Source organism: Oncorhynchus masou, chromosome 4, assembly GCF_036934945.1.
Source record: "Oncorhynchus masou masou isolate Uvic2021 chromosome 4, UVic_Omas_1.1, whole genome shotgun sequence".
Taxonomy (NCBI): Eukaryota; Metazoa; Chordata; class Actinopteri; order Salmoniformes; family Salmonidae; genus Oncorhynchus; species Oncorhynchus masou.
Genome location: NC_088215.1, coordinates 6896295 through 6918984, shown reverse-complemented (window position 1 = coordinate 6918984; position 22690 = coordinate 6896295). Strand labels below are relative to the sequence as shown.

The window sequence follows — 22690 nt, the reverse complement described above, 5'->3', positions numbered from 1 at the left end:
AATGATTAAAAACATGACTCATCTTCCTGGTTGTACATCAGCAAACAACATACATTATACAATATATTCAATAGACAAAATGTGTCATTGCACAAAGAGAAGTGCTGACCTTTCTTTCTCTTCTTCTTGGACCTTTCATCCCAGGCGTTGGCACTGACAAGGGACACGTTGCCCTGGCCCAGGGAGGGCAGCAGTTTGGGCCGGGGGGCCACTGGGGGTTTGGGGACCTTCTTTGGAGGAGGAGCATCCCTCTGGGCTCTCCTGGCCAGCAGGGGTCCTGTCTGGACGAAGGCCTCAGGCCTGATGATGTCCCTGGGTGGGCTGCTGCTCCCTCTGGCAGCCTCCTCTGGCTGGGCAGCTTTCGGCATGGAGAGAACAAACACATTGTTGCTGAAGCCTGTGTGGCTCAGTCGGTAGAGCATGGCGCTTGCAACGCCAAGCGTCGTGGGTTCGATTCCCACTGGGGCCACCCATATGTAAAAGTAGTGGCCCCAGCCGACTTGTAAGTCGCTTTGGACAAAAGCGTCTGCTAAATGGGATATATTATTATTATTATAAGAGAGGGATTTAGGAAACATTGTAGCAACAAAGAGAAAAAAAAAAAGAAACAATGTTGCACCACAACTGCTACATTGGTAGGTTATGTCACCATAATTCATGGTGAAGGAACTATTCTGATGTTCTTCGTTCTGATCCAGAATGTTGAATGACCTCTTCATAATATCCGCTATTTGCATCAATAAGTAAACACAATATTTGAATATTTTTTCCCGATCCTATTTTTTAAATAAAGGCATACAATTATCCAATGCAATACACAATATATTATGAGTATTTTTTGCCATTAAAATAAGTTTATTGAATAACTCCACTCTGCATTAGCAAAATTACAAATGGATTCTCTTTGATAATAGCAACACATCAACTACCAATACCTACATGACTCAAATGTTGACATATAGTGAATTTATCCCTAATATGTGCTGGAACTCTGGAACTGACTTAACAACTTGGTTTCAAGATTCTGATCTTTCCCGTGTCCGACTACCTATGCTGGTCTATATTCTGGCTAGAATGACGACGTCAGCTGCAAATTGACAATGCTGTTACATTGTAATAAATCCATGTTTTCTTGATGTGTGTGACTTGACATGACAAGTGAACGTAAATAAACAATCGTGGGGGCATCACGTTCGCATGGATAACACATTTTATGAACTAAATGCGTCGACTGTGGAATAGTAGTCACGTGACCTCCGTACAGGGCCTGCTGTCTGTTTTCAGCGGAGAGAGAGATCCGAAGAAAAATGGCGACTGCAGGCGACCTAAAGCGGGAAGCCGGCCATTCTATTTGAACTTTCTACTAAAAATTGAGCCCGGGGCTTGGTGGGGCAAATTGAGACTATCGCGACGTTGGTTAGGGTTTCCGAGGGTGCCCGTTTTTTCGGGTTTGCGTGGACTAGTCGCGCGCTAAAATTGAAATAAAAAATAATACATCTGCTACAATGCGAGGGAGAAGAGGAAGGCCGCCTAAACAGGCAGCGGAGATGCAGGAGGTTTCCCCTGGGCCAGTTCGCGGTTCGAGAGGGAGAGGGAGAGGGAGCCGTGGTAGAGGAAGGGGCCGAGGACGTGGCCGCGGACGAGGCTCGGTGGTGGATACCGGTGATACAGAAATTCATCGGAGAGAGAACTACCATTCGTCCAGGGGCCGGAGGAAAGTTGGAGCAGCGACGACATCGCGGGGCAGAGGAAGAGGCAGGGGTTCGAGAGGTGGTCGGGGGAGACGGCCACTGTGCAAGGTGGTCTACGATGACAATAGCGACGAGGAAGAGGACAATATTAGTTTGAGGTCGGAGGAAGACGAACTTTTACACGAGAATCCCTCAGACTACGAAGAAGAGGCCGTGGGCAATGAGTCCGATTTTCTGGAAGAATTACCAGATGAGGATGATGCTAGCTACTGTACAGAGAGCAGCTTTCGGAGCCATGATAGCACGCACGGCAGCACTCCAGGTACGTTTGCTTGCAATTTAGAAGCATTTTTTTCAAATGCACGCCAAAGTGTTAGTTTTTATTTAGCACATTTGGTAAGCAATGTGCATTGTTCAAAATGGAGATTGCACTCATAAACAGGCCTTTGTTTAGGAGCTCTGGTGATCTTTTGCTAGTTCCCGCACAGTGAACACTACTGTCGCCTCGCATGTTTTCTGTTATAAAAAAATCAGCAACTTTAGGCAAAAATGAACACCCATTTGACGATGGGGATTATTGTAAAACGTAATTGTTCATTAGCATAATTGCACTATTTTGCATACAACATTATTTGCTGAGGCGTTAGTTCAAGATAAACATTTAGCTACTTTCCATTCATTAATTTAGCAATATCTGTTAACATATGCGTCAACAAGCATGCCATGCTGCACTATCTGGCTACAAAATTTCACGTGAAGATTTATACCATTTGTTTTTGATAATTTTGTCGCGTTGTCTTGCATGGCATGAATATACCTTTTATACAGTTCCTGTAGTAGATGTAAACAATAAATGCGCAGTTTAATCAACCAGTTGTAATTTATCCCCCTTAATTTAAACCGTTTTTTTCCTTTAGAAAAGCAAGTGTTTGCGATATATTTCGCGAGATTGTGGTCAAATCAGCTTGACAGGGACATAATCGCCAAGGCCCTTTGTTTTGAAAAGAGGCGCTCTAATTTCACCTGTTGCAGTTTTAACTCGTTATAATATCACGTAGTAAATTGTACGGTAACCATAGCAAAGCCAATCTATCAGTGTAAACGAGCAAGAGCAATGGCAAACTTATTTGAAAAATAATTGAACTGTAAAGAACAATAGTTTTGTTCTTGCATAATGTCTAACCATTTGTGTAAGTGACGTTGATGTCATTCATGTACTTTGGTCTTCGCATAAACACTTGTCAAGCCATTTCTGGATTATTAAAGAACCATTTTGTCATTCAATGCAGAATTATATTTCCATAAAATTCTAGATGTATTGATATGGTATTCATCCTAAAATGTCTGCGTATTATTCATAAGTTGCCCCACATCTCATAAGCACCGATGTGTACAGCCTAGACAACATTGGTATTTCTTGAATCATAATTCTCTCTATCTCCATTGCACCCCAGTGACTGATTAAGCCAATAACCTCCTACCCCAAATAGGCTTGCTTACCAAGCGAATATGGCTGAATTGTGCAAAGAGTGGTTTATGTGCCTTTCGTTTGACCTATAATCACACACACTCATTTTAACACACTGAGTCACAAATGCATGCTTACACATACATAGAGACTCATAGGGCCGAAGGAACGAAGGCAGAGGTTTTTGTACACAGCCCTGACTGGGGCCACACAGCTCAGGGGAGTGGTGCTTGTTGGTCATTTTCATGTCACCTCGTCTATGCCTACACCCTGTCTAATGTTTGAAATTTAATTTAAAACTACAGTATGTTAGTTGTTACACCTAACTACTCCAGTTGATATCAGAGTGTGTGGATCCATGTTTCAGATTCTGAACTTGATCCGGGCCCATATTCATAAAAAGTGCTGATCTAGGATCAGTTGAACCTTTTCGATCATAATGAATAATATTACATGGACAGGGGGAGCTGACCCTAGATCAGCACCCATATTCTGGCCTAGGGTCAGGTCATGCCGTCGATGAAGGAAGGCCAAATTCTCCACTGCACGGTGTATACTCAAGTACCAGGTGCAGGTTAGCTTATATACATTTTTAAGACTTAATATTTTTTTTAAATGTACTGAGTAAATCTAAAGTTCTCTTTCCAAAGGGAGAAATTCTGTTTATAGAAGAGATTAAGACTTGATATACACAGTGGGATTTATGGAAGGGTAAAAAAAAAATACAAGTTGGTTATAACCATTAGGCTATACTTAAAAGTTGATACAAGGAAAGTAATGCACACATTCAGAGCTGTTATTCATAAACAGTAACAAAATAATTACACACTCAAATGTGTTGAATAAGAAGCCCTGCCTATTAGATAGAAACATCGACAGCAGTTATGGTTGATGGGAATTGTGCTGCCTGCTTTGGCTCATTCACTATGTATCTAGCTTTGTCTTTGTTTCTTCACCTGCCTTTGTTGTGTTTCTCAGAGTCCAGCACTTAGTATTGAAGGGCCTTTTTTCTTGACCCCATTTTGTCTCTTGATTGATTTTAATTCTTTACATAATTTATCACGCTCTCTCTCTTTCCATCCCTCTCTGTCTCAGGCCGGAGGGGCAGACGCCCACACCGGCCCCGCTCGCCCATCTTCGAGGCCAAGGAGGTGCCCCCCCTTGAGCTGCCCAAGTCCTCAGAGGACCTTTTGGTGCCGGCCAGTCAGCTCCTCAACGTCTCGGCCGTCTATGAGGTGCTGCGCAACTTCGGCTCGGTCCTGCGCCTCTCGCCGTTCCGCTTTGAAGACTTTTGTGCGGCGCTGGCGGGCCAGGAGCAGTGCACCCTGCTGGCTGAGACCCACACCTCCCTGCTCAAGGCCATCCTGCGCGAGGAGGACACATCCAACACCACGTTCGGTCCTGCCGACCTCAAGGACAGCGTCAACTCCACGCTCTACTTCATCGACGGCATGACCTGGCCCGAGATGGTGCGCGCCTACTGCGAGAGCGACCCAGAGTACCGCCAGGTGCTCCCTTTACTGGAGGGCGAGGAGTACCCCTACGAGCCCCTCGAGAGCAAAATTAAGGTCCTTCAATTTCTTGTGGACCAGTTCCTGGCCACCAACCTGGCTAGAGAAGAGTTGATGTCGGAGGGGGTGGTGGCATATGACGACCACTGCAGGGTGTGCCACCGACTGGGGGACCTCCTCTGCTGTGAGACGTGCTCGGCCGTCTACCACCTGGAGTGCGTAAAGCCGCCACTGGTGGAGGTACCCGAGGACGAGTGGCAGTGCGAGGTGTGCGTGGCACACAAGGTGCCCGGCGTGGTGGACTGTGTGACGGAGGCGCAGAAGAGCCGACCATACATTCGCCAGCTGCCAATCGGCTATGACCGCCACCGCCGCAAGTACTGGTTCCTGGACCGCCGCATTGTGGTGTAAGTAGACAACAACAAACAGACGTTCACTCACTCCAAAATTATACTCAACAAAAATATAAACGCAACATGCTAGAATTTTACTGAGTTACAGTTCATATAAGGAAATCAGTCAATTTAAATAAATTCATTCGGCCCTAATCTATTGATTTCAAAATGAGTTTTTCCCCACAAAAGGGCTTTGTTACAGACAGAAATACTCCTCAGTTTCATCAGCTGTCTGGGTGACTGGTCTCAGACGATCCCGCAGGTGAAGAAGCCAGATGTGGAGGTCCTGGGCTGGCGTGGTTACAATGATCTGAGGTTGTGAGGCCAGTTGGACGTACTGCCAAATTCTCTAAAATTACTTTGGAGGTGGCTTATGGTAGAGAAATTAGCATTCAATTCTCTGTCAACAGCTCTGGGGGACATTCCTGCAGTGAGCATGACAATTGCACACTCCCTCAAAACTGGAGACCTCTGTTGCATTGTGTTGTGTGACACAGCTTCACATTTTCGAGGCCTTTTTATTGTTCCCAGCAGAAGGTGCACCTGTGTAATTACCATGCCGTTTAATCAGCTTCTTGATATGCTACACCTGTCAAGTGGATGGATTATCTTGGCAAAGGAGAAATGCACACTAATAGGGATATAAACAAATTTGTGCACAATATTTGATAGAAATAAGCTATTTGTGGGTATGGAACATTTCTGAGATCTTTTATTTCAGGACATGAAACATAAAACTAACACTTTATATGTGGGAGATTTAGTTCCCGGTTTCAACTGTACCGAGCAAATGGCAGAAAGTGTCTATTTTCCAGCATGGTAATGCACGGCCCCGTGTCTCAAGGATCTGTATACAATTCCTGGAAGCTGAAAATGTCCCAGCCTGCATACTCACCAGACATGTCACCCATTTGAGCATGTTTGGGATACTCTGAACACGTCAGTGTGTTCCAGTTCCCACCAATATCCATTAACTTCACGCTGCCATTGAAGAGGAGTGGTGATCACACCAGATACTGACTGGCTTTCTCATCCACGCCACAACCTTTTTCTTTTGAAGGTGTCTTTGACCAACAGATGCATGTCTGTGTTCCCAGTCATGTGACATCTATAGATTAGGGCCTTTCAACCGCCCCGAGAGGAATCCCTTTGACAGTTCTGTAGGGCCTTTCAATTAACTGATTTTCTTATGAACTGTAACTCAGTATAATCTTAGAAATTGCTGCATTTATATCTTCAGTGTAATAAATGGTTATTACAATTTCCTATTCTACCTGGCAGATAATTATGTCTCTTCTAGACAATACATTAATATCTGAATATTCTGTAATGTTATCTCTCCATGGACATCTCTTCTCAAGCAATTGATTAGTTTGATCAGGTGTGATAGGACCAAAATATGCAATTGCTACGGGCCTTGGAGGAACGGATCGGGAAACACGGGGTTATGTGATAGCGTGGAGGGATGGGCTAGGGCTGTTGTCTCACCTGTGGCTGTTGTGCAGGACCGGGCCTGGTCTATAATTGCCCTGCCTACCGACGCCTTCTCAGTCTTTGAAAGGATGCTGTTGTGTGAATTGTTTGCTGTCCTGACACTAGGAGGAACATAAAAACCGTTGTCATCACACTGTGAAATGAAGACCACCATACTAAACTGAGTATAGTGTCCAAACTCCTTTTTAAACGAACAGGATGAGTGTTGAAGGCAACTTCTAATGGCTACCCCGGTCTTTCTATTGAAAGGTCCTTTGGAGGAAGAATGTGGGGCATATATTTGACATTTTTACCTAAACCAGTGTTTCTTAGGTAGCCTAGCGGTTCGAGGGTTGGGCCAGTAACTGAAGTGTCCCTGATTTGAATACCCGAGCCGACAAGGTGAAAAATCTGTCTGTGCCCTTGAGCAAGACACTTAACCCTAATTTGCTCCAGGGGTGATGTACTGCTATGGTTGACCCTTTACCTGGTCCTGGGGACATTTTTGTTTTTGGCCTTGCGCTACACAGGCCATTAAAAGGATCAACTCATTAAGCTTTGAGGATATCAATCAGGTGTGTAGTGCTAAGGCAAAAACGAAAATGTGCAGATTGGGCCAGGATTGATTCGCCTTGCTACCTTATAGGCAAGCAACAGGGACTTACATTTGATGGACACTGCTGATGGGAGCCAGTGGAGAGAGGGAAGGAGTTTTATTTATACAGTCTGGTAGGAGGCCAAAATGGAGTTGTTAACTGTGACAGAGGTCTTGGAGCAGGCAGGCCTTTCAAGGGAGGAAGAGCAGCAGCTTTTGTCAATGTTGCTGGTGATGTCTGATGAGGACCTGCCTTACAACAGGCCTACAAGCCCTCAGTCCAGCCTCTCCCAGCCTATTGCGGACAGTCTGAGCACTGATGGGGGGATTGTGCGTAGAGGTCGACCGATTAATCGGAATGGACGATTAATTGGGGACGATTTCAAGTTTTCATAACAATTGGAAATTGGTATTTCTGGACACCTATTTGGCCGATTTAAAAAAAAATAAATAAATAATAATAATTAAAAAATATATTTATTTTTTTACACCATTATTTCATCTTTATTTAACTAGGCATGTCGGTTAAGAACACAATCTTATTTTCAATGACAGCCTAGGAACGGTGGGTTAACTGCCTCGTTCAGGGGCAGAACGACAGATTTTCACCTTGTCAGCTCGGGGGATCCAATCTTGCAATCTTACAGTTAACTCGTCCAACGCTATAACCACCTGCCTCTCGTTGCACTCCACAAGGAGACTGCCTGTTACGCAAATGCAGTAAGCCAAGGTAAATTGCTAGCTAGCATTAAACTTATCTTATAAAAAACAATCAATCAATCATAATCACTAGTTAACTACACATGGTTGATGATATTACTAGTTCATCTAGCGTGTCCTGCGTTGCATATAATCTCACTGAGCATACAAGTATCTGACTGAGTTATGGTAGGCAGCAGCAGGCACAGCACTTTAGTGCGTTTTGCCAGCAGCTCTTCGTTGTGCGTAAAGCATTGCGCTGTTTATGACTTCAAGCCTGTCAACTCCCGAGATGAGGCTGGTGTAACTGATGTGAAATGGCTAGCTAGTTAGCGGGGTGCGCGCTAATAGTGTTTCAAAAGTCACTCGCTCTGAGACTTGGAGTGGTTGTTCCCCTTGAAGCAGCGTTACCCACACAGAGCGATGATGGCTGTTGTGTTCCTGGTTCGGGCCAAGGGAGGAGCGCAGAGAGGGACTGAAACTATACTGTCACACTGGCAATACTAAAGTGCCTATCGGAACATCCAATAGTCAAAGGTTAATGAAATACAAATGGTATAGAGGGAAATAGTCCTATTATTCCTATAATAACTACAACCTAAAACTTCTTACCTGGGAATATTGAAGACTCATGTTAAAAGGAACCACCAGCTTTCATATGTTCTCATGTTCTGAGCAAGGAACTTAAACGTTAGCTTTCTTACATGGCACAAATTGCACTTTTACTTTCTGGTGCAGGTGTGATGTTTGGATGTACCGATCCTGTGCAGGTGTTGTTGCACGTGGTCTGCCACTGCGAGGACGATCAGCTGTCTGTCATGTCTCCCTGTCGCGCCGTCTTAGGCGTCTCACAGTACGGACATTGGAATTTATTGCCCTAGCCATATCTGGGGCGGCAGGGTAGCCTTGTGGTTAGAGCGTTGGGGCAGAACGACAGATTTGTACCTTGTCAGAGTTCAAACCCCCGAGCTGACAAGGTACAAATCTGTCGTTCTGCCCCTGAACAGGCAGTTCACCCACTGTTCCCAGGCCGTCATTGAAAATAAGAATTTGTTCTTAACTGACTTGCCTGGTTAAATAAAGGTTAAAAAATAACAAATCTGCAGTCCTCTTGCCTCCTTGCAGCATGCCTACGGCACGTTCACACAGATGAGCAGGGACCCTGGGCATCTTTCTTTTGGTGTTTGTCAGAGTCAGTAGAAAGAGCTATTTAGTGTCCTAAGTTTTCATAACTGTGACCTCAATTGCCTACCGTCTGTAAGCTGTTAGTGTCTTAACGACCGTTCCACAGGTGCTTGTTCATAAATTGTTTATGGTTCATTGAACAAGCATGGGAAACAGTGTTTAAACCCTTTACAATGAAGATCTGTGAAGTTAGTTGGATATTTGCAAATTATCTTTCAGACCGGGTCCTGAAAAAGGGACGTTTTCTTTTTTTTGTTGCTGAGTTTATTAAAAAAGTTGTTACTTATTTATTCATGTGTACAGTGTCAATTTCAATCAGGCACTGACGTTATCCACCTAAGAAACACTGTTAACCCTGAATCCAAATTGAAGCAGAAGCGTGAGCAATTGTCAAACGCGATCATGTTCAAGCTGGGAGCTTTGTTTACATGACAGGTGGCAATGATTGATTTTTATTGAAACGTTTACATTCATATTTTCGTCATTTAGCAGACGCTTTCATCCAGAGTGACTTACATCACTTGTTTAGCTTCTCTGGTAAGGTATAGGAAGGCCAATGCCCTCACTTGTTTGAAGGATAATGACAATGTAAACACACAAAAGTTAGTAAGCGATAGCATATACGCCAGATATTAAGCACTCGTCACAGATTGTGTGGTAGCAGACTCCTTTAACCTGAGAGGAGTGTCACACACTCATGTACACACACACACACACACACACACCTGAACAGAGGGATTCGGAGTTAGCCTTCACTGTCTCAGTGCCGCTCCCACTCAAGAAAGTGTCTTTCACCTGGTGCAGCGTAATAGAGCTACACCATCCCCATAGAGAGAGAGAGAGAGAATGTGTGTGTCTCGAGTGGGTGGTTGCATCCTAAGAGGATGCTGACTAGATTGTTGGAATACTGCCTAAGGCCAGTGAGACCCAGGCCTAGATCGTGCTGTGCACAAAACTGTCAAATGTGTCGTTTTGTTGATATTTGATGTGGGCCTATGTCTTATGCATGCCTAGAGTGCTCAAAGGTGTTACAACTCTAATTTCCCTATAATCATGTTTCCCAAGATTGCAGCTATGTTAAAATTTAAAAGCTCATTTCCACCACTTCTCAACCTCATTTTCATCGTCTCCAGCACAATACCAGTGTCGACATACAGTGTATGTGAAAACGGTGCATTTTTACGTTCTACCCGAAGACGTAGCCAAAAGTTGGAACGTTTTAAAAACTGGGATTTTAAAACACTATGAGATTCACGGTGACGTGGAGTAAGAAAATAGCTTCCCCTCTGATGAGAAACTAGTCGCAGGTTTTGAAAAGATGTTGTTTTTTTTTTTACCTTTTATTTTTGCAATCACAGAAACATGCCGTTTTCACATGTCTAGACACCGGTATGGTTCTTTAGATAATGAATATGAGTTTGTAAAGTGGCGGAATGACCCTTTTTAATGAGAACTGGCACCATAGACGAGACGTGTATTAAATAGTTGTCAGTACTATGTCCTTACAATGGACAATTTACTATAGGTGTCTGCTTAAATGTTCTTCATTCTACTGCTTGTCATTTGATGATGGCATCAATTAATCAAGGACATCGATCTTTCTCCATCCTCTCTTTCTCTCTTATTCTCTCCCTCTCCCTACTCTCATGTTCTCTCTTTCCCCTCCATCTCATCCCTCTTCCCTCCTCCTTTTCCTCTCCACAACCCTCCACCCCGGTCTCGCTCCCTTCCTCCATGCCAGTGAGGAGGACGGCGAGCAGGAGGACAAGACCATCTGGTACTACAGCACCAAGGTGCAGCTGGCTGAGCTGATCGACTGCCTGGACAAAGGTTACTGGGAGGCCGACCTGTACGCCACGCTGGAGGAGATCAGGGACGAGGTGCACACGCACATGGACATCACCGAGGAGCTCACCAACAAGGCCCGCGGCATCAACAAGTGCTTCCTCACCGCCGCCAACGGTAAGAGATGTTGGACACGTTCAGATAGGGCATGTTTGTTCTCCGTAACCTATATCTATCTGACATGTAGAATACAAATCTCTATTAAGGACATTTCTGCAACGTTTACCTACGGAACACAGTACACCGGGGGTGTTGCACACACAGGTTTTGGGAGAAAAAAAATCATATTTTATTCTAGGACTGGTATTGTCATTTCAGGCGAATGTTTTACCAGTTATTGGCGTAGTTATTTACTATTAAACTACCGGTATGACGCACTTAAAACGTGTCTGTTGAATGCAGCTCTCTGTATGCAGCTCTCTTAGATAACTAACTTTATAAATGCTCTCTCACAGTACACATCCTATTGTTTTATTCCTTTTGAAGTCTATCATTGTCTTACTGTCATTGGAAGGGTGAAAGCTTTGCATTGAATCTATTCAGACCCCAGGGAATTCTGAGCACATTTTGGTAGGGTAAAGCTGTTATGTATTTGTTTTTCCATTGTAAAGTCAGTTTGGGCTTTTTCTTCAAATAAGACTGTTTTTAGTGTGTCCTAAATGGCACCCTATTCCCGATGTAGTGCACTACTTTTGACCAGGCCCCATGGGACTCTGGTCAAAAGAAGTGCACTATAAAGAGAATAGGGTGCCATTTGGGATTCACACTTAGTCAAGAGCGGGTACTTCCGGTAAGGAGTGTTTGACTCTGACAAACAAAATCAATGATTAGTTTGTCTGTTTCCATCAGTCATTGGTTGTTTGGCTGTTTCCATCAGTCATTGGTTGTTTGGCTGTTTCCATCAGTCATTGGTTGTTTGGCTGTTTCCATCAGTCATTGGTTGTTTGGCTGTTTCCATCAGTCATTGGTTGTTTGGCTGTTTCCATCAGTCATTGGTTGTTTGGCTGTTTCCATCAGTCATTGGTTGTTTGGCTGTTTCCATCAGTCATTGGTTTTGCCTCTTGATAATGCTCAGAGGTTTTGAAAGAACTTCTCGTCTACTGCTCTATTCCTCTTTTAGTTATTCCCCTATGGTGAATGAATGGTGTTTAGAGATGAGCAAACACTTACTCTGGGTGTGTCCCAAAATGGCAAATGTAGTGCATTACTTTTGACCAGGGCCCATAGGGTGCCTTTTGGGATGCAGATACTCTGTCTCTTGATGTGTGTGATATTCATCATCTGCATCATTTTCTCTGTTCGGTTGGTTCCAACGAGGCTGCCGATTTGCCTCCTGCCCACGGCTGCACTTCACAATGTTGTCGGTCTCTAAGTTGGTAATGTGAGGGCACTGATCAGCACGGCAGCATACACACGCACACACACACATTTCAGATCCATGGTATTGGGTGTGTATGGGTTTTTACAGTTATGACTCGTGCAAGTTGTTTACATTAGCATTTTGTGTGTGTGTGTGTGTGTGTGTACGTTTGCATATGTTGAGAGGGATATGCACATGCACATCATGTAAGGCTACAGATATAGTAGTCCATATATGGTAGTGTTGTTGGTCATTTTTTTTTGTTTTTTAAACAACTAATTGATCATGTCAGTTCAATTATTTGAATTCTATTTCGTTCAGTTTTTTTCTGTGAGCTCAATGTGCACATGTAGGGTTCTGTATTTATTTTCTTAGTCAACCTTGTGTTCTGTTTCATTGGGTTCTTGAACGTAGCCCTGTTTCATTGGGTTCTTGAACGTAGCCCTGTTTCTTTGTGTTCTTGAACGTAGCCCTGTTTCATTGGGTTCTTGAAGGTAGCCCTGCCTTTCATTTTTGTTAATTGATTTCACCTGTGTTAGTTACTCACCTGGTCTCATCAGCTCCTCATTTAGTTCAGTTCATTCTGTTTGTGCCTTTGTGAGGTATTGTTCGTTTTGACTCTACTAAGCCTTTTCTTAGCTCGTTTGTGAGAACCAGTGAGAACCAGTCGTTTGTGAGAATCAGTCCTAGTTTTGATTCACCTGCCTGTTTGCCTACCTGTGTATGTCTACTGCCTGCGACCACGATTCCTACCATCTGCGAATGGTAGGAATCGTGCCGCGCCCTGCGCGTGAATCTACACCCTTTTCTTCTCATTACAGCACATTGCGCTGCAGTTTCTCCAGAGATAAATCACATCATGCCCAAACTGTGCGCTGTAGTAGGGAGTTGTAGTTTCCAACAGGTCAATAATAATAATAATAGTTTCCAATAATTAACTATGTTGACCATAATCCATTGCTTCTGTCCGGTCTGTTTCTTTTACCTGTGCTACGGAAGAGACAGAAGATTGTGCGATCAAGAGGGGATACATAGAGAGCAGTTTCTTCGAGGTATCTCTACCTGAAAATACATGATCTAAGTGATTGATAGTTGATATTCAGCAGTCATAAAAGTATGCCTTATTTACTTTGAAGAATTACTAAAATAATACATTTGTCAGGTATAGGTAGCAGCTTTATGGAGATGATGACTTTGAATTAAATAATACATTTGTCAAATAAAAACAAATGTAATCTACACAACTGAAATATTTGAGTAAAGTAATGTGAACAACGAATGGTTAATTTGTGATGGGCAGTCACTACCAACGTGGGACTTTTCTTCATAGTTTTATCTGTTATAGCATTCAACCCACAGTGCATTTAATGTTTTAAAAAATCACTGAAACCGAAATCTGAAATCGTAATTATTTTTTGATAATCGAACCGAAACGACCTCAAAAAGCACTAATTTCTAAGCACTAATTTCTCAGCACTAATGTATGCGACTATCATACTGCTATCCCTCTCCCCCTGCCTCTGTCAGATTATCATAGTGGATTTACCCATGTCTTCCCAAAGCAAAATCCTAAATATTTCCACACCCCTCATATTTGGGTAAGTAGGCCCTAATCAGTGGGGCAGTGGCAGGTTGGCTGGCTGGTTGTGTTTAAGTGCCTCTATCGCCTCCTGTGCTGACTTGGCCTGGCTGTTGGCTCTGGGGACTGTGGCACTGTTCCAGCAGGCTTCACTGGGACGAGGTCCAAGATGGCAGGACTGAATGCCTCTGAGGTGGAAAGAGGGAGAGATGGTCAGATAGAGAGTCAATGGTCATTGGTTGGGGGGGGTTGAGGAACAGTGGAAGAAAATAGAGGCAAAATGTCAAGAAAGGGGAGGGAAGAGATGGAGAAAGAGTGACTGAGATAGAGGAGAGATAAAAGTGACAAAGAAAGCGAGGGAGATGGAAAACGAGGAGGGACATGGCTGTGCCTAGTGTCCAACTGTCTTCTATACGTAGCCAAGTTAGCCAGGACAGTCCTTCTGAGCCAAAGGTCCCTGATTCTGAGCGTGTGAGGGGCTCCATTGTCTAACACCAGAGAGCCTGCCAATGGCTCCTCCTCTGCCTCGTCTGTCTCGCCTCTAAGCTATCTCTCTCTTTATCCTGCTCGCTCTCTTTCTCTCTCTCTGCCCCTCTCTCTCTCATATCTCCTTCTCCCTCGATCTCTCTTGCTTGCTCTCTCTCTCTCCCCCCTGCCCCCCAGTTAAGTGAATACTACTCAGTCATGTTGAAGGGCCATAGGAACCAGTACCCATTCTCCAGTCCCAGTTTGGCTGGGCTCCAAACTGTTACCTCCTGTTATCTCCTCTCCTTCATGACAACTGATCTGATTAAAGAACAAATGGGATGGTTGAATGTGATAGGGTGTTAAGGCTATCCAATCCTTTTACCTATAAGTTGCCTCGAGGGTGACGCCAATAATAGGAAGCTGTTGTAACAGCTATTAGGCTATGTATGCTATTGCTGAGTCTTTTTAGATTGGGACTTGTATCTGTAGCCTGGTCCTAGATCTTATTTTACGTTTGACATGGCAATGACCGTAGGACTTTGCTATAGAGTTATATATATACAGATGTGGGACCAGGCTATTGTAACGGTACACTTGTGATGGACTTCGGATACAGACTGAGATCCAGTTCTCTGTTGGTGTGCCTCCCATTGAGAATGAGTGGTTTGAAATCTCACCAGTGAGTCTACTTACGACCCGTTCCTGCACACACACTGTGGAAATCACATGATGTCTGAAAGTGCCTTTTAACCACTTTCTCTCTCACACACACACACACGTAGACAATCACCACACACACACACACACTGGCATCAGGAAAGCGATGACAGATCCCAGATTGAGCCCCTTAGGAAGACACTTCAGGCTGCTGTCAAGGCTTCTCCACCGCCCACACACACACACACACACACACACACGCTCCGGCGACAAATGACAGAGGAAGTAGGCTATCGTTGATGCCTGAAACAACACGTTTTTCTTTGTCACCATCCCACTCCCCCACACCCCCGAAATATGGAATCACCTGCTTCGTCACAGAGTCCGATTTCAATTACTCCCAATGTGTTCCTGCCGTAGAGGGGAAGTCACACATGAATACAGGCTCTGTTTCTTTGTTCTACCGCATTGAGCAGTTGTATAAACCGTGACAAGTTCTCGCTATGCGGCTATCATTTCAGATAAGTGTCATTTTAAGGCGGTGTTCAATTCAAAGCACAGCCGGGTGCTATAAGGTGCTCGTTTCCCAGACGGACTCCATGGCCATTCCTATAGTACAGCCCAGAGAGATGCACTGTTAGTGGCGGGCTTTCAAGCACAGGTGTGAGTGTTTGATTGGTCTGGCAGAATTGCGCCGTGGTCAAATCAGAATCAGAATGTATCAATTTCAGCGTGCTCTGTTAGTGCGGGATAAAGCTTTAGTGAAAGCACAGGCTGACTGACTCTATACACACACACACACCATCGCTTGCTGGCAAGAATACGAAGAATGCTCTGAGTTAGAACTGTTTTATGGTCAAGTCAATAAAACCGTAGTTTATGCTCAGACCGTATGAGACAGTCGAGGTGTAGCTCAGGGGTGCATAACGCAGCGCCTTTCTACAGTCCTGCTGGTTTCAGTTTCTACCCGACTAATCACCGTAACTCTGTTGTCCTTGATCGTGTTTAGTCTACACACGGCTAGTTATTTGATCTTTTTGGGGGGGCTGAGCGTTTTTAAGGATGTTTAGTTTTCCCACAATTAAACATTTAAGACATGCAATAATATGTATTTTGACGATCTAATCAATGAAATGAATCAATCCGTCGGTGTCCTCTCCCTTCTCCAGAGGAGATCCTGAACCGGCTGAGGGCCAAGCAGGAGCAGGAGCTGCAGGAGATGAAGCGCCGGGCGGCCGAGGAGAGAGAGAAGGCGGAGGCGCAGGGAACTCTCCGGAAGGAGGAGGAGACGGAAGGGGGAGAGCCAAAGGAGAAGACTGACGACCTAGAGAAGAAGGGAGAGGAGGAGGGAGCAGGGGAGGGTAAAGCTGTCAAGGACAAGGCGACCAAGGAGGGGACCACCATTACAGGTAAGAGACACACACACACACACACATACCATCTAACTACAGCTACCGCTACATCGTGGTCCTTCAGGCTTTACGGGCTGTTTGATATTACTGCGTTTTGATATAGAGCAATGTAGGCCTAATGAATTATTGATCCGTTTCCCACTGCGCTCTCCTCTTTCTGAGCCAATTAGAAATCCCTTGTGTTGCGCTGTCAACCCATCGGAGACCACTTTGTCAACTTAAAACAATGCCTTCAGCAATACTGCTGATAACCCCTCCGTAATAAGCATCCTCACACAGTTTTACGCAATGCCTACTAGTCTCATTACACTACAGCATCTTCTATATACACACGCTGGAGGTGCTTGTTGCGCATATTCCACACGCAGTCTGATACATACACTTTGACCAACTCTGTTTGAAATGTGTCATTTTATTGGCTGCCATCTTGGCACCACAAGTTCCAAGATAATTTACATTCTAGCGAGAATGCAGTTAAAATGTTTTCAACATGTAGCATAGTTTGCCAAAATCTGAATATCTGCTTCTCTGATTGAAGCCGAGCTGGCTCCTTCTACTGGTGACTGCTCCATCCCTGAGGGGAGTAAGCCTGATCCCCCGGCTCCACAACCCACCCTCCCGGCAACAGAGGCCCCCAGCCCTGCCGTGGGGGGGCAAGACCTCCCTACCGGGGCCCGAGAGCCTGGGGACGAGGCCAAAACCGACATCGAGGGCGTGCAGGAGTCTGAAGGTACCAAGGGGGTGGTGTCTCTGTGAACTTTGAACCCCATTCATGATCCCCCTCCATTCAATTCCTGTGCCTGGGTTGTTCCTCCCCACACATCCCGCCTCCCCCATGTCGGACCGCTCTACCATTGGTCGCTGTCCCTCTTGCATCCCTCATTTCATTGGCTGTCAATGGCCAGTTGCTGGTCACAACTCTGCTGAATACACGCATGGGTCCAGATCACTATTACTAATGAATCATCATACCCCTATTGGCTGTGTAAAAGGCTGTGTGTGGGCACTACAGGAATGACGCGCATGCTGCTTCATGACACTAGAGGGCACCATTGCATGTCATTTGAACTTTTGAAGGGACTGTCGGTTGGGTCTTCTCTTGAGAAGTCCACATCCCAGGCAAACACAAATATATAGATTTGATTACATGTCCCAATCCAAAATGAACGGAAAAGATAGGCACCATATCATTTCCGGAATCCCTGGTGCTTATCGTTCAATTGGGTCGAAGCATGTAGCTGGATCGACATGCATGATTGTGTGGGATGTGGACTCATTTTGACATATGACTAACTTCGACGTCTGAAAATAACAGTCAAACTTTGATTTTGCAGTTTAACATCCCTTTTAAAGCATGATTTTAAAAAGTGACTTATGTTGTGATTCTTCTTTTAATGTATTTGTGGTTTTAGAGAAGGCACGTTCTGAGTCTAGCTCTCCCAGGGGAGAGGGCGTCCCCAGCCTGAGCCAGCCCCCTCATCCCAGTGGTGAGGAGAACAGTAACAGCAGCACTATTGCCAGGGAGGCCCCCAGGGTCCCGGAAGAGCCCGACCTGGCTGACAGGTCCTCTCAGTCCTCTATCAACAGCCAGGACGACCAGGGGGTGAACGGCGAGGCCGGTGGAAAGCGGTCGGCAGTCACGCCGGGCGGCCGCATGGTGACCCGCCTGCGTAACCCGGAGAGTAAGCTAAGCCAGCTGAAGAGCAAGAAGGTGGAGGAAGCCGTGAACGAGGCCAACAAGGGCTACAAGGAGGGCAAAGAGGTGATCACTATTAATCTACAAAAAATACTGATTAGCCGTTGGATTCCTAGCTATCCTTAGGTTGTTGCTCGGTGTACCAAACTTTTTTCATAATCGTGGGCCAAATCAAAATCAAATTTATTTATATAGCCCTTCTTACATCAGCTGATATATCAAAGTGCTGTACAGAAACCCAGCCTAAAACCCCAGACAGCAAGCAAAGCAGGTGTAGAAGCACAATGGCTAGGAAAAACTCTGAGGGGTGACCAGTCCTCTTCTGGCTGTGCCGGGTGGAGATTATAGCAGAACATGGCCAAGATTTTCAAATGTTCATAAATGACCGGCATGGTCAAATAAAAATAATCACAGTAGTTGTCGAGGGTGCAACAAGTCAGCACATTAGGAGTAAATGTCAGTTGGCTTTTCATAGCCGATCATTGAGAGTATCTCTACCGCTCCTTCTGTCTCTAGAGAGTTGAACAGGTAGCACTTCCGGTGAACAGGTCACAGACTGGGGACAGCAAAGAGTCCTCATGCCAGGTATTCCTGAGGCATGGTCCTTGGGCTCAGGTTTTCCAAGAGAGAGAGAGAGAGAGAGAATTATAGAGAGCATACTTAAATTCACACAGGACACCGGATAAGACAGGAGAAGTACTCCAGATATAACAGACTGACCCTAGCCCCCCGACACATAAACTACTGCAGCATAAATACTGGAGGCTGAGACAGGAGGGGTCAGGAGACACTGTGGCCCCATCCGTTGATACCCCCGGACAGGGCCAAACAGGCATGATATAACTCCACCCACTTTGCCAAAGCACAGCCCCTACACCACTAGAGGGATACCTTCAACCACCAACTTACCATCCTGAGACAAGGCCGAGTATAGCCCACAAAGATCTTTGCCACGGCACAACCCAAGGGGGGGGCGCCAACCCAGATGTTTTGTTTTGTATTAAAAATATCATACATTTATTACAATCCAAGTGTCGCTCGTCTTTTATCAAAATATAATGTATTTGATTTACCTTTGATTTGACCCCCCTCTCCTCACTCCAGGTGCTGGTGGTGACCCCGGCGGGCGACGTGTCGCGTCTCAGCACCCGCAGCCTAACAAGCAAGGAAGTGGTGATGAAGGGCACACTCAGCCTCTTCTTCAAGCTGGGCCAGGAGGGCAAGTACCGCGTCTACCACAACCAATACAGTGGAAATACGCTGGCCCTCAACAAGCCCCAGCACCGGGAGGACCTGGACAAGCGGCGACACCTCTCGCACAAGGTAAACTTTAAGATAAAACTTATTTTAAGATAACTTTAGCTTGCACACGCCTGAAGGAGTCAACCAATACTTGAACAAATAAACACTTGCGATACGTTTTAAGTTAAACTGTTTAAAGGGATACTTTGAGATTTTGGCAATGAAGCCCTTTATCTACTTCCCTAGAGTCCGGTTAACTCGTGGATAGCTTTTATGCCTCCGCGTCCACTATAAAGGAAGTTTGAGGTAGTGCTAACTAGCCAATGCTAACTAGCGTTAGCGCAATGACTGGAAGTCTACAGGACAGCAATTGCGCTAGTTAGCAACTTTCTTCAAACCGCACGCAGAGAATGACTGGAAGTCTACAGGATAGCAATTGCGCTAGTTAACAACTTTCTTCAAACAGCACGCAGAGACATAAGAATGGTATTCATGAGTTTGTCTGACTTTGAGGGAAGTAGAAAACGTGATTCATTGCCCAAAACTTGGAAGTATCCCTTTAAGCCTTTGATGCCAACTTTCAGTCTTCTTTGTATCTTGTACAGTACTGTTCTTGTTTGATTTGAGCTGTTTTCTTCTTTCTAATTGTTGATCCTAAAAGCATTTGTAAGTTTGTTTTAGATGTACTGTGCTTTGTGATTTTCCCCATGTAATGAAAAGTTCTCTACATATAAAACACATTTTATTATCCAGTTTTGCATGACGCCGGCAGGCGACTTCAAGTGGAACGGCTCCATCCACGGCACCAACGTGCTGACCATCTCCACGCTGCGCCTCACCATCATCCAGCTGGAGACCAATGTGCCCGCACCTTTCATGCACCCCAACTGGGCCTCACACAGGTACGGATGGAATGTGGGCTCTGTGTGTGTTTTGAGATCCTAGTTGGTTGATTTATATGTTATGAAAGAATATGATCAAAATGTTTTTAACACATAAAAGTCTAAGCCAGGGGTGGGTTCTACTAAGCTATTTGATTTAGAATTTTAAGACCCCATGAAGTATCACAAAAAAGTGGAATGATTATATTTTTTTGCCTTACTGCTATTAGCCCATACAAACGCTTTGAACAGTCCCCCCCCCAAAAAGAAAGGGAAGTTTGTTTTTAAGTGTCTGTCCTATACCTGAGAGAGAAGAAAGATCGGGAAACATACATTTTCTTGGACATGTATTTAACCCCTTATTTTTGGCATTAAACAGTCTCCATTTAAACTTCCATAAATGTTTTCAACTGGCACCTTCAGACGAATCTTGTGCGGCCTGTGGGCGTCCCAGAACAAAACAACCAAGATGTATATGTTCGTGAGAGTCTCACCTTTCCACAGATGACTCATATTAGTGTTGTTGCCCTAACTGTTCGGACACTACAGACAGAAGTTGTTTGGACACTACAGACAGAAGTTGTTTGGACACTACAGACAGAAGTTGTTTGGACACTACAGACAGAAGTTGTTTGGACACTACAGACAGAAGTTGTTTGGACACTACAGACAGAAGTTGTTTGGACACTACAGACAGAAGTTGTTTGGACACTACAGACAGAAGTTGTTTGGACACTACAGACAGAAGTTGTTTGGACACTACAGACAGAAGTTGTTTGGACACTACAGACAGAAGTTGTTTGGACACTACAGACAGAAGTTGTTCGGACACTACAGACAGAAGTTGGTAGATGGGCTCTACCAACTTCAGACGGGTCCAAAGATGCTCGTGGGGGCCGTAGAGCAACATGGGGAACACCATCGTGTTTGTGAGAGTCATCTTTCTATAGTTTTGTAGGCCAAACCGTTTGGAATGCTGCAGACGATTTTGTGAGAAGACCGATTATCGGGAAGTCTCGTGGTCTGACAAACACTGCTCTAGCTCTTTCACCGCAGATGCGGAAGTGCAACATAGACGGATTAGGTGAATTGAGACTGATCCAATGCAACAAAAAAACTTCTGTTGTTGTATTATGCTAATTGTATTTATGCAGGGGGCGTGGACATCGACCGTAGGGGGTTAAGTGTTCGTTTAACCATTGTGTGCTTTTCCTCGTCGGGGGAGGGGGCACAGGCTATTATTTAGATACTAATGTGTGACATAATTTGGTGATAACGTGTTTGTTTCTACATGTTCATTGAAGTTAGCGTGCACTGCTCTTGTTCAGTTCTGACCCCAAGCAGTCCCAGGTGACAGATAAAGTCACACTGTTGTGATTTGATGTCACCATGCTTCCACATGATGGATAACACCATTGTCTGACTCCCTTTGGCTTTGTTTTGGTTTTTATCAGGAACAACTGGATTAAGGCGGTGCAGATGTGCAGTAAAGCCAGGGAGTTTGCCCTGGCCATGGCTATCTTGGAGTGTGCCATCAAACCTGTGGCCCTGCTCCCTGTCTGGAAGGACTCTCTGGGACACACTAGGCGAGTAGACTCAGAGCACACACACACACACACACACACACACAGTCACGTCTTTCACTTTAAACTGGCATCAAGTCATCAAGGGAACCTAATTTACCGTGTTATGCCATCCTTACATTACCACTTCAAATAATTCCTTAATACCATTTAATCATACAAGTCTGCAGCCACTTCAAAGTCAGACGATTTTAGAACAAGTGTAAACCCTAGACCAGTGGCAGCTGCTGAATACCCAGGGTGGGGTGGTTGGAGGTGTGAACAAGGTAGCAGAAATATAATGCCAAGTTCTCAAACTATCTGTAGTTTCTTTGAATAGATACTGTATATAAAGAAATCTGCAACAGCATAAATACACCTATTTCACTTTTGCATGTAAAAAAAAAAAAAAAAGAAAAGACCACTGTTAATGTTTTAAGTATCCCTATATTTCTGTTTTTACGGCTCTATCACTCTGTTATTAGTGCGCCTGCGCAGGAGTCTTGTTGATGAACCTGGCCTGAGTGCAATGGCAACTATGTATTGTGCTGAAACGGTTGAGTAAACGTTGTTAAACTGGAACCTTGTCGTTGTCATTTTGAATTAACGTTGGTAGCAGAGGATGGTTAATAACTCCAATGTGCCACCTTGCTTCGACGATAACAGGTCGCATGAAAGTGGGAATATGAACTTGAAATCTGGACACAGGTTACTAATCTGGACAAGAAAAAGGAAGTGCTTGAGGTGGTATTATCGCTCGGAGGATGAGCGAGAGATACAGCACTGGAAATATCTGTTGAGGATTTGAATAAGGATGATGGTACGGGAACTTTGATTGGAGCGCTGGATTCTGTGTTTCTTAAAGATGCGAAATACCGTGCCTACGAGACATTCAAACGTTGACAGTCTTACCAGATACATTTAGTTTGCAAAGAAGGACTACATAACGTTAATTGATTTTGAACAGAGGT

The 22690-nt window shown here is 44.7% G+C and overlaps 1 protein-coding gene across 1 annotated transcript in view; it reads left to right on the top strand.

The window, feature by feature from the left end:
* The first annotated feature begins 1259 nt into the window (after positions 1–1259).
* The window catches only part of LOC135522446 (nucleosome-remodeling factor subunit BPTF-like), a 55791-nt gene continuing 34360 nt past the window's right edge, over positions 1260–22690 (top strand). The window contains 9 exon segments of the mRNA XM_064948713.1: positions 1260–2013; positions 4255–5077; positions 10759–10979; positions 16096–16335; positions 16877–17068; positions 17751–18100; positions 19139–19357; positions 20030–20178; positions 21612–21743. Coding sequence (XP_064804785.1) covers positions 1506–2013; positions 4255–5077; positions 10759–10979; positions 16096–16335; positions 16877–17068; positions 17751–18100; positions 19139–19357; positions 20030–20178; positions 21612–21743 — 2834 coding nt within the window. The 5' untranslated portion in view covers positions 1260–1505.